We start from the raw sequence: 17,445 nt of genomic DNA on the forward strand, positions 1-17,445 counted from the left end.
ATCAATCCCAAGAAGAGATCAAAAGCTTGCAAGAGACTATCCGCAAGCAACTAGAAGAAATGACTAATATGAATATGATCATGGAGCAACTCTCAAGCGCAAGTAAAGAACATGAAAAAGGGATAATAGAGCTAAACACTTTTGTTTTGGACACAAGTGTCTATGCCCAATGGTTATACGTACAATAAGATGTGGCAAATATCCAGATAACACAATGTCTTGGTTATTTTCCCTATCCTTGTCAATTTATTTGCCTTGCTTCTACCATAGGTTGGCTATGAGGGAAAGAAAACACTCGATTTTTCTCCATGTCAAAATGCAAGCCCTACGAAGAGAATTATGATAAATTCTAAGTCATAAATTTTAGTAAAATTCGAGTTGTTTTACCTAAAAAATTATAAAAATTTTACAGACCTAACCTTTTTTATGTTTATAAAAGCGAAGTGTTAGTACTTAATGTTACAAAACAATGGAATTTCCTTCAAAGACGATATCTTCCAAGTCACATACAAGTTATAGAAATAATTTCGTACTTAAGCACGGGTAGAATAAGAGCATAATTTTTTGTCTTCCAAAGGTTCCCTCATGGAATTGGGACTATTTTAGTGCAATTTAACAACTACAAATTATTTAATATGTTGATACCAAGAAACTACGTATTACTTGGGCTCCCTTACTCGGTTAAATCTCATTACTTAAACTCAATCTTGAAATAGTTATTGTGCAAAAACTCTTGAAAATCTTAATAACATTGAGAATAAGGTTTTAGGTACCACAATTGTGTATGTACCACACGGTTTAGTTTATCTACGTAGAAAGTTTAATATAAGTTGAGGTTTTGAATGCTTATGTCTCAAGTTTCTCTTGTGCAATTTGAATATTTGAAATGATCTAATAATTGTTGCATACCAAAGCCCTTCTACTTGCCACCTTGAGTCCTCAATGGAAAGGGTAAGCAATGTTTCACTTAACTCACAAATACATCAAAAACATATTTTCCTTTGTATACAATGATATGCTTGAAATGGCCATATGAAACATGTAGAACTTTCCATTATTATATATACTCGCAAGTGATTTTCTTTTTGCACATGGAACTTTCAATTATCTATAACAAAGTTATGGAAAACTTGCGTAAAATCTTCTACAAGGTCGCTTCTTGAGCTTATAAAGTTGATCTCTTTAAAGCTTTAATCGCATTCTTATGAGGGTCAACTTGATTAGTATAGTTCTTGATCATGGTAGCTTCTAGAATGCAAGGTTACATTTTTAAAAGACAATCTAGCTAACATATTTCATGTCGAAGATCTTCTTAAATACACTATCTAATGCAAGTAGCTATTAATTCAAATTTGTTAAAAAAAGATAAGTGTCCTGTTTTGGTACCAAACTAGTGTTAAGCAATTCCTCGAGCTCTGTTTTGAGCAAATCGGCACTAATCCATACTGGCTTAGGATGCTTGATAGTTATGAGATTCAATCTTTCATAAAAGCGTTTTCTTCAGCTTTGCATTAGAGGAGCTTCTAATGTCTTCTTCTGTAGCCGATTGTGGCCTTCAGCTGTTACAAAAACTGCTTGTTGCATTAGCCAATCCTCTAATACCTCCTTAATTTTAGACTTCTTTAACTCAGCAATCTCTTCCTTAGTCATGTCTGCATCCTTCATAGTTAATCAATGTACCGGCATATCCTAGGCACTATTGTCTCCTCTTTGTTATGATTCTATAATAATTTGGCAACATCTATCTCAAACAAGTCAAAAAATCTCAAATTCTCGGTCATATACAGATCCTCCAGGTATACTCCCTCAGCATACTTTGGCCACACTAGGTGCCACATTTTGATGGCATGCACACAAACCTTTATCTTGCGTTTGCCTTTTGGATTCTCAATGTGTTCACTGCCCAATTTTGCTTTGCCCTAGCTTGTTGAATCCAAGGCCTTTCCAGTAACAATTGATAGGCTCCACTGATGTCCTCCATTCTACAGCCGCATTGATGAACAGCATGCAAGCTATTTGAACCTCTAGATGTTTAAAACAAGGCCCAGTGGTTGTATTCTTCTTTGGTCAGCTATCTTTACTACAAATGGTGTTGGCTCAAGCTCCTTAACACTAGACTACGCACAAAGCACTTTTGATAGCACATTTACCCCAGTGCCACCATCCCGCAAGACATTCGGCATAGCTACTCCTTGTATGCTGACAACAGGAACTTGCTCATCAAATACAATTGCACAACTTCTACATTGTTCACTTCTAGCGCGGCTTCTTCCTGAACCAGTTTGGGTCAACCCTGCTTGGCCTCTTGGTTAATTTCCTTCACCAGTCATTCTCAAAATGTTGGCACCAACTAAAGCAACTGCGTTGTCATCATCAACAAAGGTAAGTACCTCAACTGCTCCCATAGAGAGAACTCACCAATTTCCTTCTTCTTCTGCTTCCTAGTCAAGTTTGCTTCAAATCTCTCATCCCTATGAAGCAAATACTACAAATGCACTCTGCATTGTGGATTGCTTTCTTTGACAGCAAGTTCTAGCACCTCTTTTGCTCACTGGGCCTCTTGTTCGTCCTGCACTTCATGTGCCTTGCACTCTGACCGAGACTTTTGCTAGTCCTGCTTAACCAGTGTATATTTAGTGGAATAGCATTGGCCAATGCCTAGGACTGGTTTTTTTTCTTGGTTGCTTGCTAAGCCAAGCGTGCTTTTGTCTGCATCCGCATTTAAGCTTCTTTAACCATCTTGATAACCTGTTCCCGCTGTTGGCCCACTTGACCGCCGCTTGCTGACCAGCCTTGATGTGCCTAAAGAAGTGCAAGCCCACCTTTGGCTGAAGCTCTACTTTTGGGTACTGCAAGCACCGATAAAGGAGGTCCTAGGTTGTCTACTTCCACAATAGAAACTGCCTCAATACCTCAATAATAACATCCTCTATTCCTTCACCGCCACTCTGATTTCCTCAGCCTTGGCCATAACCTCGGCCAAAGCCTCTGTCAAATCCTCCATGCTGGACTGGTTCTTGGCTTGTTCAATTGGTGCGGCTGGCTCGGCATTGGCAACAACTAACTGATGATAATATCGATGAGTGCAGCCTTGGCTGCACCCTTGTGGAAAATACTATTGCATGTTTGGCGCACCCTTGTGGCAAATACTATTACATGTTTTGTGGTGTTAAATATTGTTCTCCCAGCATAGGAGCTGCATAGGCTGGCAACTGAGCATACACTGCCGGGGGATGGGGTTGAGCAGCTGGTGTGTATATGGGAGCTTGGGGTGATATTACCGGCTAAGAAAGTTGTCCATTGCTCGACCCATACCCGGTCGACTGGAGACTGCCCATTCTTTGGCTTCAGCCATTATATACACAAACTTCTGTTCCGTGTGTATTATTATGGCAAATGTCACACCAAGGTGTCTCCAGATATTCTATGCCGATGTGTTATTCCCTTATGTAGTGTCCACACCAAATCCTAGGTCAGAAGCCCTTAATGCAAACCTGCCAACGTGGGTAGCATGTAATGCAAACCTGCCACGTGTGCTAAACACAGCTACATCTGCCCACTCCTCTTTGAGCCTCTGGCACAACCGTCACTTCCCCCTGCATACGGTGGACCCAAAACACCCACACTGCTTGTTGAAGGACCACTAGCTTGTGCTATTGGAGCCTTGAGTCTTTGTGCCTTGACCACTTTCTCCACCAAAGTGTGCAGCATCATAGTGGTCAGGTCAGTGCCGATATAGGGATCGTTGTTGCCAAGCCCCAAATGACTCACATTGCACTAGTGTTGTAGGCCGATTTGCCACCTCAAGCTGACTCACTAACTTTCGATTTAAGAGATCAAACTTTATTTCGTAGGCATTATAAACGTGGATCCTGTTAAACATCACAACATTTAGATATTACTCCATAATTGCATTTGCTCAGCCACATGTAGACTAAAGTAACTTCAACGAGATAAGTAGCGTACTTCTTTCGTCATTTCCATTAGTACTATGCAATAATGGTTGAAGCTTTCTTGTTTTGTCACCCGATTAAAAGAGGAGAGCACACAAATAAACAACCTTGTTTCATGTCTCACAAACAAGCTTGGTGAAACTTCATACATCAGCCTTTATACTAAAAGACAAGGTACACAAACAAATAAAGTTTCACATGTTACAAAATGTTTTTGAAAACTATTATGAACTGGTAAACCTGGTGTAGACTACAAAGGGGATGGCCGTAGGTCTCAACGACCATAAAATCTCACTCCTCCATATCCTCCTCTTCATCACCCTCTTCTGCATCATCATTCTCATCTTCAGCCCCATCATCTTCTTCTTTCACTTCTTCCTCTGGCTTCTCTGGAGGCTGCGGCAAGATCTTTACCTCCTCTAAGAACTGCTCCACAGACTCCACCGTCATCCTCTCTTCGCAATCTTCCACAATCTAACAAATGACAACCAATAACACTAATATTTTAGCAGCAATTCAGGTAGATTCAAGAAAATCCAATCCCTGCCATGACTGTAGATTTGCATTGACTATAACTATACTTCATTTTTTGTTTAAGGATAATTAAATGTGTACTTCTAAATAATCTTGCTGAAAGCTTGCCTAGTCTCTTTAAGAACTGCTTCCCCAGAAATCCAGAACTATTCTGGAGTTCCGTTTTTCATATTCTGTGCAGAGCTCATTATCTCTATGAAATCTCAAGGACCTCCTCATAACTCAGATCAGTTAAAAATCAACCTATCAATTTGCTACAAAATTCTAGCTTTCTGTTCTGAAAACCTTTTTTATACTTCATAGCATCAAGTCCAACTTGTGACACCAAGGACGTACTCCTAACTAGATACAGTAAAGTAAGCACTAATTGTCCATCATAAAATAAAAAAGTAATGACTTAAGATAAGCACTGTGCAATTTCTTTAAAACCACTCCCCATCCATATACCTTCCACCATTACAGAAAAAGCCAATGTTCCAACACACGAAAAGGACAAACAATAAAAGAAGAAAAACGTATTCTAGCTGGATGCATGAAGCTTCTCACTAAGCCACATCATGTCAGCACTGCAAGCTCACTAACTTCAGGCTGGGTTTTTTTTTTTTTTTGAAATAAACGGGTAGCTAGAATCAAGGTGGGTTGTTGTTAGCTTCACATACAGAGTATTACCAGATGAACTTCCACTGCTGATGAGGGCCTGACATTCATGGCTTGAAGACGCTCCCCTTTTGTTAGCTTGTATTTCTCTACTTTTTCAATGAAATTGTGCAACACATCTCGTGATTGAGTACCTGCTGGCGTTTGAGCAAGGTAATCATACACCTGCATCAGTCACCTATGAGAGTCAGACATTACAAGTAAACAAACTTTGCTTGGTTGCTGGGCAACAAAAAGAAAAACCGCCATGTCAGAGCCACAAGAGCTTTTTTTATACCAAACCAAAGAATGACAGTATGTGCCAACGATTTTTAAAATAGAAAGGAAGAGGAGAATCAATGTTGATTCTGCCTGCAATGAAAGGAAACGAAAACGCTATCAAGGCGAAGGAGCGCAAGGGCCTGGTGCCCGTAGGAGGCGACGAGTCTCTGCAGGTGCCGCCGCATCTGACATGCAATGGTGTCAAGAGCAATGAGTGCCAGGTCCAGGTGAGGGAGGGGAATAACAACAGGCAGAGTATTCTTTTTTGCTATATTGCGGGCTTCATGGGATGGGCACCGAGTCACCGACAAGGCATGGGTGTGATGGTTAGTGGAAAACAATCAAGTCCATTGCTCGCGACGTCTGTGATTCGGATCCATCTCTTGCATGAAAGTTTTACTCTAGATTGTGAAGAATGGAAGGAATCTTGAAGGTATCTGCAACGATTCGGGCTAATAGAACTAGAAACGAGCCAATATGTCGCTCACAATCAATATAATATTTATTTGGCACACAAGTAACAACACAAAAGAATCACAAATAGAACAAAGCATCTACAGCATTAGCACCACTCATGGATATTAGGAAGCTTAACCCTACACCAAGTAATGTTTTCACAAAAGCCAACCAGTGGCATGCATCCAAAAACCGGTAGCGAGGCAGCCACTTGTATGGAACGCATATATGACAAATGCAAAAGGTCGTCAGCTAGGCGAGAGGACTCACAGTGATTAGGCTGGATGTGATGACGGGCCAGCAAGCTCTTTACACCGTTGGTCAGATGCTTCCTTGGTTGGGGCACATGTTATTGAAGCAACCTACAGCATCCGCAGAGGGGTTGATGCCCGTATGCGAGAGATTGATGAGGCCATTCCACCTTACTGGCATGCCTGCATCGAGGGACAAACTCCTTTACCTTCTCATCAAGGATGGTGGATGTGCTTCGATCCCCTCTCAGAAGCCCCAATTGTTGCTCAGCAAGAGACTCTAGTCTTTAGCATCACTGACACTCACCATCATGGAAGTCACGATTTCCAAGGTGGTTTCACCTGATCAACAAGCAGTCCTCGTCGTTGCCCTACCCAGTTTCCCAACAAAGTCACTTAATAATAATAAGTGAAAAATGGCTAAAATAGGGAAAATGAGTTCTATGCAATGTAAAATGCTCCTGATGGATACTGACTGTAATCCCATGATCATGCGGTGTGCAACCAGAGGAAATGCAACTACTCTTAGTGCCTGGACATACACGGCCTCTGCGAACAGACTCACAAAGGTGCCAGAACACTTCCTAAGCTAATTGAACCCTTGTCATGAAGTAGCTTGTCCACATGCACATAGCGTTAGATGTGCACGTGACACATTGGCCTTTCTTGAGCAATGATGGAGCCCCTCTACCCTTTCTTGAGTACACAGTCTCCCTTGGGAGGAGGCTTCTCCTGCAAACCCGGCATCCACCTCACCGACCATGTGGAAAACTCGGTGTGCCCACATTCTGGGCTCTTGGTCCTTCCCTACGTTGACCATTTTGACAACCATTTAGACATAGCTGCTAGATACTTTTCGCAATCAATGGGATTCTTCAGCCGGCTCCTCCAGGGCAACGAAGCAACGTCGATGCGTCTTTCTTTACACATGGGCGAGATCATCAATTCTGTTCCGTCGGGATCATGCCCACATCACGTGACATTATGCACCGCCATTGGTTCATTTTACATTCATCATACAGGCCACCTTGATGTTTACAAAGCCTACACATCGAGAGCCCACTTTTGTACTTCCTCTGGGTGATAGGCCACTGAGCATCTCCAGAGGTCTCTTCTATACACAACATACAGCCCCTTTTCCAACACACACACACACACACACACACAGAGGTCATTGAGCATCTCCAGAGGTCTCTTCTGTACACAGCATACAGCCCCTTTTCCCACACACACGCACATAGAGAGAGAGAGAGAGAGAGAGAGAGAGAGAGAGAGAGGAAATTAACGTCTTCAAAAGGCCAAAATGACCTATGAGACCAATCTGTTACAAAATGGTGAATCTGATACCATATCTGAGTACAAATAAAAGAGATACTATTTTGAATCTAGAAGTGCTACTAGCTGGAACTGTGTGGGGTATGTGTGATGATTGATACAATTGGGTGCCAAAATACAAGAGAGATATAATGGGTGATGAATCCATCCTCATCTGTACTCTGGATGTCGAGATAGTATGGCTTGAATCCTTTGTTGTAGTCTCCGTCGATGCTGTGAAGCTCCTCTTGTAAGGTGCAACGGAAATGAATGTTGAACTTTGCTCAAGATGAGTGCTCCGAACTATGCTCAAGGTTCCTTTTACTTATGGAAGGGAGAGCCTTCCTTTCCTTTAGTGACAGAGTGCAAATGATCACAAACAAAGTGGCAAACACTGTGAATGAAGGTGCTGAGACTGAGAGATAGAGAGAGAAGAATACAACACAAGAATGTTGTCAAACCCTCCTCCGAAGGCCCCACTCTCTATGGCGAGAGCGGTCTACTATTGATTGCACAAATCTCTACAATGCAATGGACTTGCCGACGATGTCGAGGACGATGAGGACGGCGATGAGACTGGCTGAAATCTGAAAACGCTAAGGGCTGAAATCTGCAAATCTTGTATCTGCTGAATTCTAACTCTTTCGATGACGACAACGATGACGACAACGATGGCGACGATGCAATGACGACGCGCTGACATAGGGCTGAAATCTGCAAATCTTAAATCTGCTGAATTCTAACTCTATTTCGATGACGACAGCGATGACGATAGCGATGGCGACGATGCAACGACAACGCGCTGAAAGCGCAGGTGCTGAAATCTGCGAATAGCGGGCTGAATCTGTGAATGCTGGCTGAGGTAACCGTGCCGCGAGGATCTGCTGTGGGAAGGTGAGATCTGCGAGGTTCAGGACTTGTTCTGCGGTGTCTACACGCTGAAAATGCATGCGGTCGGAGCTGCCCTGTAGTCCCTCAAGCTGTCCTCTGGGAGTATGGATCAGCTCTAGCCAAAAGTCACGAACAGTCTCTGCTGGTGACATAGGGCGAGCCTCAAAGATGCGGAAACATCGGGCCCGCCAGATGAACCACAGTGTCAGGCCACTGATGAGCTCCCAACACTCCTCTCTCTCACTACACCACTCCTGTGGAGTAAGCTCTGTAGCAGGCTAGAGTGTAGGTCGCCCCCCCTGTATCTATCATCCTGCTGGTGGAAGATAGCTCAATCTGAAGTACCGGGCCCGTGAGAGTGGACCAAGCCGTTGCCCCCCAAGTGTATTGTCGAGCCGTGGAGAGAGTAGGCATCAGCTGAAGAACTCATAGCCACACCTGCTGAGCCAAGGGACAGTCCCAAAGACACTAGCCAGCTCCCTACTGCTGTAGCTCTGTGTGCGACCAGCCACTGGAACAAGGTGACGCGCCTCGGCTGTCTGGAGTCCCACAGCCTCTCCCAAAAGGCTACCAAGAACTCGACTGTGAGACCCTCCTCCTGCCAATGACGTGCTACAGCGGTGGGGGGGGGGGGGGGGGGGGGGGGGCCTCTCTCTGTGCTGCAAGTATATGACGTCCAAGCCGAACAGTACTGAAAGAAAGGGACTCCTGAGTGGTCTGCAGAAGAGAAGGGGTCCCTCCTTAACCACTCACCAGGATCCCACTGTACTCGTGCCAGTGGACAACACTCCCAAGCCCATAGCCTCCAGTGTCCAATCTCAAGAGCTGCTGGGTCAGGGTCTATGACGCAAGTCCTCCCACAGATGCCCGCTACTCAGATCCTCTGGAAACAGCACTCTGCTACCTGCGAGGCCTCTACTGTAACTCGCTGCAGTCGTCCCCCACCCTGAAGCTCGAAGAACAGGGTTGGGACAGTCTCTGAGCAAGCCCTGACTGAGATGAGAACCTCCAATAGTGTGAAGGCTCCCACTATTGACTCAAGAGGCGTGAGCCACTCAGCTGGAACTGACTCTGAGATGTCCTGACACATGCTCTGCACACCTCTCATGCCCTGTAGCTGGAAACGCTGCACTCCTCTGACAAACCTGTGAACTCTAGCCAGTCACCTAGAGAGCGCGCTGGACCTGCTGCCATGGGATCCCAGGAAACATGAGGCCGACTACCAACCAAGTGGCCTCTCTGAGTGCTAACCATGGGGTTCCAAACGAGGGGCTGCCGTAGGCGCTCCTCCGTGCACGTCGGTTGTCTCTGCTCCAGGCCACGCCGTAAGAGCTCCCAAGATCGAAGCAAACTCACAACGAAGCGGTCCTCCAGTCTCCTGCTCAAGCCAACTCTGCGCATCTCTGTAAAGATCCATCTGGTCAAAGGTTGCCAAGGGCCTCCTGACTGAGACACCCTGGCACGAAGCCTCTGCAGCAAGAACTCCTTCCAAGGCTCCTCACCTGGAAGAAGTCCTCTGACTATGAACTTCTCAAGAAGGGCTCTGCCATGTTGTGCTGGATCAATGATCCCAAGCCCTCCCTGAGAACAAGGAAGCGTGATGACCTTGGCTCAAGCCACCTTGGCTCGGGCTATCTGAGTGTCACGTCTTGACCAAAGGAAGTTCCTGATCAGCCTCTCTACCTGGCTGATACAAGAATTCGAGAAGATCCAGCAGGAAGTGATGTACCACATAGTCGCCAACAACACCTGGTTGGCAACTACAACTCTGCCAACCAGAGAAAGTCGTGCTGAGCTCCAATGTAACAACTTTCTCCTGATGGACAGGAGAAGGGGAGCAATCTGCTGCTCGGGAGACAAGTCCAAACCAACCAGACAACCCAAGTACCGAACTGCAGTCCCTGGGGGAATCCACCCGAAACCCTCTCCTAGCATCCAATCTGGCACAGGAGCACTACCAACCGAGAAAGCCACTGTCTTTCTCCAGTTGATCAGTGCGCCCGATGCACAACAGAAGGTCTCCAAAGCCTGCTCACATCTGTGAAGATTGGCCTCCTGGCCATCTAAGTACAAGGCTGAGTCATCGGCAAACTCAGCGTCCAGTAGCTCATCTCCCCGAATAGGGAGTGCTAAGCCTCGTAGACCAACCTGCTGTGACACCAAAAATCTGCTCATCGCCTCCGCATAGAACTGAAAGAGAAAGGGGGCAAGAGGACGGCCCTGTCTGACCGAGCGTGTAAGCATGAAGCGATCACCTCTACCTCCTGCCAAAAGCACCTGACTGTGAGCCTGTCTGTACAAGTCTGTACAAGGCTGACACCCCTCTGATCCAAGCATCTAAGAAGCCCATCCTGCGTAGAGTGCCCTCTAGAAATTCCCACTCAACTCTGTCGTATGCCTTCTCAAAATCGAGAAGAAGAATCACAAGGTCCTCACCACGGAGCCGTGCCAAGGCAGAAGCCTCCCTGAAAGTAAAGATGTTGTCAAGGATACTGCGTTCCTTGACAAAACCTGTCTGAGTCCCATGTATAAGGCTCTCTAAAAGTGGTTGAATCCTCAAACTCAGAGCCTTGGCAAGAATTTTGTAGGCTGAGTTGAGGATGGTGATGGGGCGCCGCTGTCGAATCTCATCCAAGGAGCCACCCTCCTTGGGAATGAGGTAGATCAGGCCCTCACTCATGCTGTCAGCATCACTCCTGTGTGCAAAATGTTCTGAAAAGCACTACAGAGATCTGGGCCAAGCAGGTCCCAGTACTCCAAGAAAAAGCTGGGAGTCAACCCATCCTCACCTGGATAGCTACCACGGGGGAGGGCCCTAAGAGCTGTGTGCAGCTCCTCAAGCTGAAGCGGCATCTCTAGCCTCTGACGCATCTTCTCAGTCACAAGACATGGCATCTGTGCCCAAACCTGCTCCCTACATGCATCCTGCCGCTCTGACTCGGGCTCAACAGAAAGTAACTCGCGGTAGAAGTCAGTAGCAACTGCACGCATATCCTCGGACTCACAAGCAACTGACCCATCGGGCCTCCTCAACTGACTGACCTTGGCATGCGAGTGCCGAGGTCCCACTGTCTCAAAAAAAGCACCAGTCACTCTGTCACCCACCTGAGTCCACTGAGATGCCTGTCGGTGGAAAGCAAACTCATGACGCCTCTCCTCTGTGCTAGCAAGCTCCTGTCGAGCCTGATGTAACTGCTCCTCCAACCATGGACTGTCTGGATGCTGCTCCTGCATCCTCTGTAATGAAGCAATGCCCCGTCTGAGACACTGCTCCGCCTCTCTCGCTGCAGCCCGACGAGCCAGAGACTCCTGAAGAAAAAAGTGGCTAATCTGAGCTAGGCCTGAGGCCACTCTGTCTGCAGGAGAATCCTGTCTGTCCATGCCCTCTATCCAGAGAGCCTCTACCCTCTCTCAGAGTGCTGAGTACAACAAGACCCTCTCTGGGATGCGGAGCATCGTGCTCCCACTCCTCTGCATGTCTGCCACTGTGAGGATCACTGGTGCATGGTCCGAGAAGGAGGTCCCTGCCAGGATGCCCACTTATCCTCCCAAGTTACTGAAGTGGTCACTAGTGTAGAAGCGATCTATCCGCGATAGATTCACTCCTCCCACTCTGCAGTCCGATCTAGAGAAGGCAAGATTGTCTGAGGACCTCACAAAACCAGAGTGCTGCCATGCATCCGTGTTGAGCGCAGGGAGTGTGTGAGAGCAGGAGGAGATGGGCACACACTGCAGGAAGTAGGGTGCGCAGCAGATCGAAAGAGAGAGAGAGAGAGAGAGAGAGCTCCAACGTAAGAAACCCACGATTCTACATTTTGAGGGTTCTTTGTTTTATTTAAGTACACTTATAAGTTGTGGCCGGACACTTAATAAAAAATGTGTGTACTCACTTATAAGTGAGTTTTAAGTATAAGTATGTGTACACTATACAAGAAAAGGGGGCCACAAGGGGCCTTTACCCCCAACAACCTCCCACTTAAAGGCCCAATGTGGTACCTTTAAGCAACTCCCACTAAGCGTATGCAATGCTCATGTTGAGACTTTGCAAGACTTTTAGTGAGGACATCTGCAGGGTTGTCTTGTGTTTTGATCTTTGTCAATGAGACAAGACCATCATCCAAGACTTGTCGTATAAAGTGGTACCGCACATCTATGTGTTTGGTACGAGCATGAAACATGGCATTCTTAGCCAGGCATACAGCACTCTGACTATCACAACCAAGCACTGGAGCATGTGCAGGAAGACCAAAATCCCTGACCAACCTGCCAAGCCATATGGCTTCCTTAGAAGCCTCTGTGGCTGAAATATATTCAGCCTCTGTAGTGCTCAGTGCGACAATCTTTTACAACCTTGAACACCAAGAAATAGCACCTCCAGCAAGTGTGAAGACATACCCACTGGTAGATTTCCTAGTGTCAAGATCACCTGCCATGTCCGAATCACAATAACCCCGCAGCGCAAGTGTACTCCCACCATAGCATATACATATGTCCTGTGTACCTTTCAAATATCTAAAGATGCATTTCACTGCCTCCCAATGTGGTTTGCCAGGGTTGGACATAAACCGGCTAACAACTCCCACTGCATGAGCAATGTCTGGACGGGTAGCAACCATGGCATACATCAAAGAACCATAGGCGGATGCATAAGGAATCCCTTTCATGACTTGTTTGGCAGCATCATCTTTTAGGCAATCAAGCTTGCTAAGCTTTGTGTGTGGCGGTAAAGGCACACCAAGAGGCTTAGCATCAGCCATATGAAAACGTTCAAGTACCTTCTTGATGTACTTGTCCTGTGAGAGAAACAACAATCGTTTCTTTCTATCTCGCTTAATGCACATGCCCAAAATATTTTCAGCTGCACCCAAATCCTTCATAGAAAAGGCTGAATTCAGCTCTTTCTTCAATGCATCTAATGTCGCTCTATGCTTTCCTACAAGTAGCATATCATCCACATAAAGGACCAACACAATAAGGCTTCCATCCTCAGCCTTTTTAGTGTAAAGACAGTGATCTGCATGACTGCGTTTGAACCCATGGTTGAGCATAAAAGTATCAAACTTCTTGTACCACTGTCTAGGGGATTGTTTCAACCCATACAAGCTACGTTTCAATTTGCATTCCAAATGCTCTTTCCCTGGAATGACAAAACCCTCAGGCTGCTGCATATACAGCTCTTCATCCAAGCCACCATGTAAGAAAGCAGTGATCACATCCATTTGATCTAGCTCCAAATCCAAGATAGCACATAAAGCAAACAACACACGGAGAGTGGACATCTTTACCACATGTGAAAAAATCTCCTGGAAATCAATGCCTTCCTTCTGTGCATAACCCTTAGCAACTAGACGTGCTTTGTATTTGGGTTTGTCATTAACACATTTGACCTTATAAACCCACTTGTTAGGAATAGCTTTCCTTCCTTTGGGCAAAGGCACAAGCTCCCATGTATTATTTGCATACAATGATTGCATCTCAGATTTCATAGCAAGCTCCCACTTACTCTTATCTTCACATGACTGGGCCTCTTTGTATGTAAGAGGCTCTCCCTCATCCGTCAACAAGACACAATCCAAAGAGGGCTGAAACCTCTCTGGTTGTCTTCTTACACGTGTAGACCGCCTCACCCAATGATCTACATTAACCGGCAAGGGTTCTACATCATGCGGAACATTAACCCCATCAATTAGAGGCTGATTTTCAGCATTTATACCCTGCTGTAATTGATTTTCAGCATGCTGATTTTGACCCTCAGGCTGAATTTCAACATCCCCTTGCTGTCCATTATCATCTGGCTCAATGATAACACGCTGACCCTCATGACCAGCATCAAAGGGAGCTGAATTTTCAGTAGAAAATGGCTGTGAAAGTGACTGATCATGCTGAAATTTCACCTTTTTCTTATCAAAGTCACTGGATGTGGCATTTTTCAGCAGCTTAGGTTCATTAAATACCACATCCCGGCTGCGAATTACCTTATGTGACCCCGGAATCCAAACTCTATATCCCATTTCACCTTCATCTCCATAGCCCAAGAAGATGCCTTTCAAGGATTTCATATCGAGTTTGGTCCTCAAGTCAACAGGCACATGTACATAGCATTCACAACCAAAGACTTTCAAGTGGTCATATGAAGCCGGTTTGCCAGACCAAACCTCTTCAGGGATGCCACCATTAAGTGCACGATGTGGAGATCGGTTGCATATATGCACCGCGGTTTTAAGTGCCTCTCCCCAAAACAATTGCGAGAGATTAGTTGTAGACAGCATGCACCGAATCTTCTCACATAACGTGCGATTCATACGCTCAGCCACACCATTTGAAGATGGATTATAAGGGGCAGTGAGCTCCCTTTTAATCCCATTCTCATCACAAAAAACATTAAAATCTTTAGAAACATACTCCCCCCCATTATCTGTACGTATGCATTTAAGTTTCAAACCCTTTTGAGTACAAACAAAGGCATAAAAGTTTTTAAAAGCATTTAAAACCTCACTCTTGTCCTTGAGCAAATAAACCCATAGCTTACGTGAACAATCATCAATGAAAGACACAAAGTAACAAGAACCACCATGAATTTTTATTGGCATTGTGCATACATCAGAATGTACAAGATCCAAAATACTAGCCTTTTTAGAGGCTCCATGAGAGTAAGAAGCTTTTGCATGCTTCCCAAGTACACAATCATCACAAAAATCAAGTTTAGAGCTTTTTACATCAATCCTACCAAGGGAGGAAAGAGTCTGCAGTCCCTTATGACTCATATGTCCAAGATGCTTATGCCAAAGCTCCATGTGTGATTGCACTTCTGCAATTGCAACAAAACGACCAGGTAATGCCTTGCAATGCAGATAGTATAAAGTACCCTTCTTACTGCCTCTAGTCACAAGCATAGATCCCTTTTGGATCTTCCACATGCCACCACCAAATGTAGTGAAGAAGCCTCTGCTATCCAACTGCCCAACTGAAAGCAAGCTCTTCTTGATACCAGGCACATATCTAACATCATGAAGGGTGAGTTCCTGGCTATTATCAAGTGCCAGGTGTATGGTGCCAACTCCCTCAATGTCACAAGCATAGTTATTGCCCAAATACACTTTTCCAAGGTTTCCTGCAGTGTATGAGGCAAAACACTCCAAAGAGGGAGTTACATGAAAAGAGGCACCACTGTCAACAATCCAAGATTGTAACAGGCCATCATGAGTAGAAAGCAAAGCATCTATCACATCATGCTTAGTGATATGCATATCCTCAACAGTCATGACATGTGGATCTAAAGATGCAACATAAAGATCACTAGTGTCTTCATTTTCATCAATCTCTTTAATGACAACACTAGAGATCACATTTGCCTTTTCAGGCTCACTTTCCTTAGGGGTAGAGCTGCCCTCTTTGTCATTTTTCTTGCCTTTTGCATTCATTTGCTTCTTGCGCTCCTGCTCTTTCTTAAAATATCTGCAATCGGGCTTTTTATGCCCCTTTCTTCCGCATTGATAGCAAGTGATGTCTTGCTGTTTTTCTTTGCTTTTGCTGCGATTTCTTTGCTTATTTGCAACATTTTGCCTTTTTTCATTGCGTCCACGCACATTATAGGCTGATCCACTGCCACTCCCACTTGACTTGCGTCTAATCTCCTCATCGAGGATAGAACCACGCACACCATCATAGGTCAAGTTGGAGTTATTACTCAAAGAAACAACCAATGCTTCCCAAGACTCTGGCAGTGTCATAAGTAGAAAAATAGCCTTGAGCTTATCATCCTCAAAAGCCTACAAACCTGAATCACTCAACTGACTCAAAATCCCACTAAAGGCATTCAAGTGATCAGAGACAGATTTGGACTCATCAAGCTCTAAGCTTACAAGCTTCCTCATGAGATGGACCTGATTTACAGGAGTCGTATTCTCATAAGTAGCTATAAGCTTATCCCATCCAGCCATAGCTGTGTCAAGTCCCTTGATGTCAACAAGGATATCATCAGTCACAGCCATCTTGATGTAAGTAATGGCTTTCCTGTTAAGCTTAGTCCAATCTGCATCTGACATACCCTCTGGCTTATTTGCAGACAATGCATCATCGCACTCTTTCAAGAAAAGAATGCCCTGCATGCGATTCTTCCACAAATCAAAACCTGTACCATCAAACCTACGGATCTCAAAGAGGCTCTTAGAGTCCGAGGATGACGAAGTGTCAGCCATAATGAGGCAAAACAAAAACTGATAATTTTCAGCCAAGAAGTACAATCACTGTACCGCAAAAGCAAATGCAAATATACACTGTAAAAGTGTCTGCAAGAGCAAATATAATGTTGTAATTTACTTCAAAAGTAAAATTTTCAGCAAGACTACATATTGAGCATGTCAAACTCAACGCATAGAACGACCTCACATCAAGTATACATCACCAAATGCATTTGCAATGACCCCAATGATGTACATGCCACAGTTTCACTACATAAAGTACATTTGGCAATACACATAAGAGGTGAAAGTTGCTCAAATAATTGAATAAACACCTGTAGGCTCCACAAGCCTCAATCTCTCTACTCAAATTGACCACAAATGTAAGTACATAAGTGAAAGTTTGCCGAATTTTTCAAAATTCAGCAAAAACCCCAAATTCTCACAGCTCAATTCTCCACTGTAGCTTTGCCACCTGCACCTGTAAGGAGTAAACTTGATAGTTTTTGCTGAAATTAGCAAAAGCCCCAAGTTTTGTCGCGAATAATTGCTGAAATTTGACAAATTTCAGCAAAGTGGTAGAAAACCTCAATTCCAAACGTGAAATTGGGTTCCCAAAGTGCCCTGTGACAACCTGTAAACCTGTTTTTGTTGTTTTTACACCTGAATATGCAAAAAATGGCCTGTTTTTAGCCAAAAACACCTGTTTAGGACCTGTAATTCCCTGTTTTCAACGTGTAAGCAACGGTAGTCGACGTACTGTACTTGGAGAAGAGAGAGAAAGCTGCGCGCTACTGTTTCTAGAGAGAGAAAATCTGCACAGAAGAGAGAAACTCTTTCCTACGCGCGAGAGATTCGCCCAAGGCACGTAGCCTTGCTCTGATACCAGTTTGTTGAGCGCAGGGAGTGTGTGAGAGCAGCAAGAGATGGGCACACACTGCAGGAAGT

The 17,445-nt window shown here is 44.8% G+C and overlaps 1 protein-coding gene across 2 annotated transcripts in view; it reads right to left on the reverse strand.

Moving 5' to 3' along the window:
- Positions 1-1,744: 1,744 nt before the first annotated feature.
- The window catches only part of LOC147455625 (uncharacterized), a 92,859-nt gene continuing 77,158 nt past the window's right edge, over positions 1,745-17,445 (reverse strand). The window contains exons 3-5 of one of the 2 annotated variants that reach the window (XR_015188391.1): positions 5,157-5,309; positions 4,194-4,427; positions 1,745-3,872 (exon numbers count right to left, since the gene is read on the reverse strand). Coding sequence is in view for 1 of the 2 variants with exons in the window: in XM_086514361.1 (XP_086370487.1) it covers positions 4,245-4,427; positions 5,157-5,309 (336 nt within the window). In the remaining variant the exon portion in view is untranslated. Of the gene's footprint in view, positions 3,873-3,930; positions 4,428-5,156; positions 5,310-17,445 lie in introns of those variants that run through there. The other variant, XM_086514361.1, reaches the window with a different exon arrangement.

This window comes from Adiantum capillus-veneris, chromosome 6 (assembly GCF_014529385.1).
Source record: "Adiantum capillus-veneris isolate H3 chromosome 6, ASM1452938v2, whole genome shotgun sequence".
NCBI lineage: Eukaryota > Viridiplantae > Streptophyta > Polypodiopsida > Polypodiales > Pteridaceae > Adiantum > Adiantum capillus-veneris.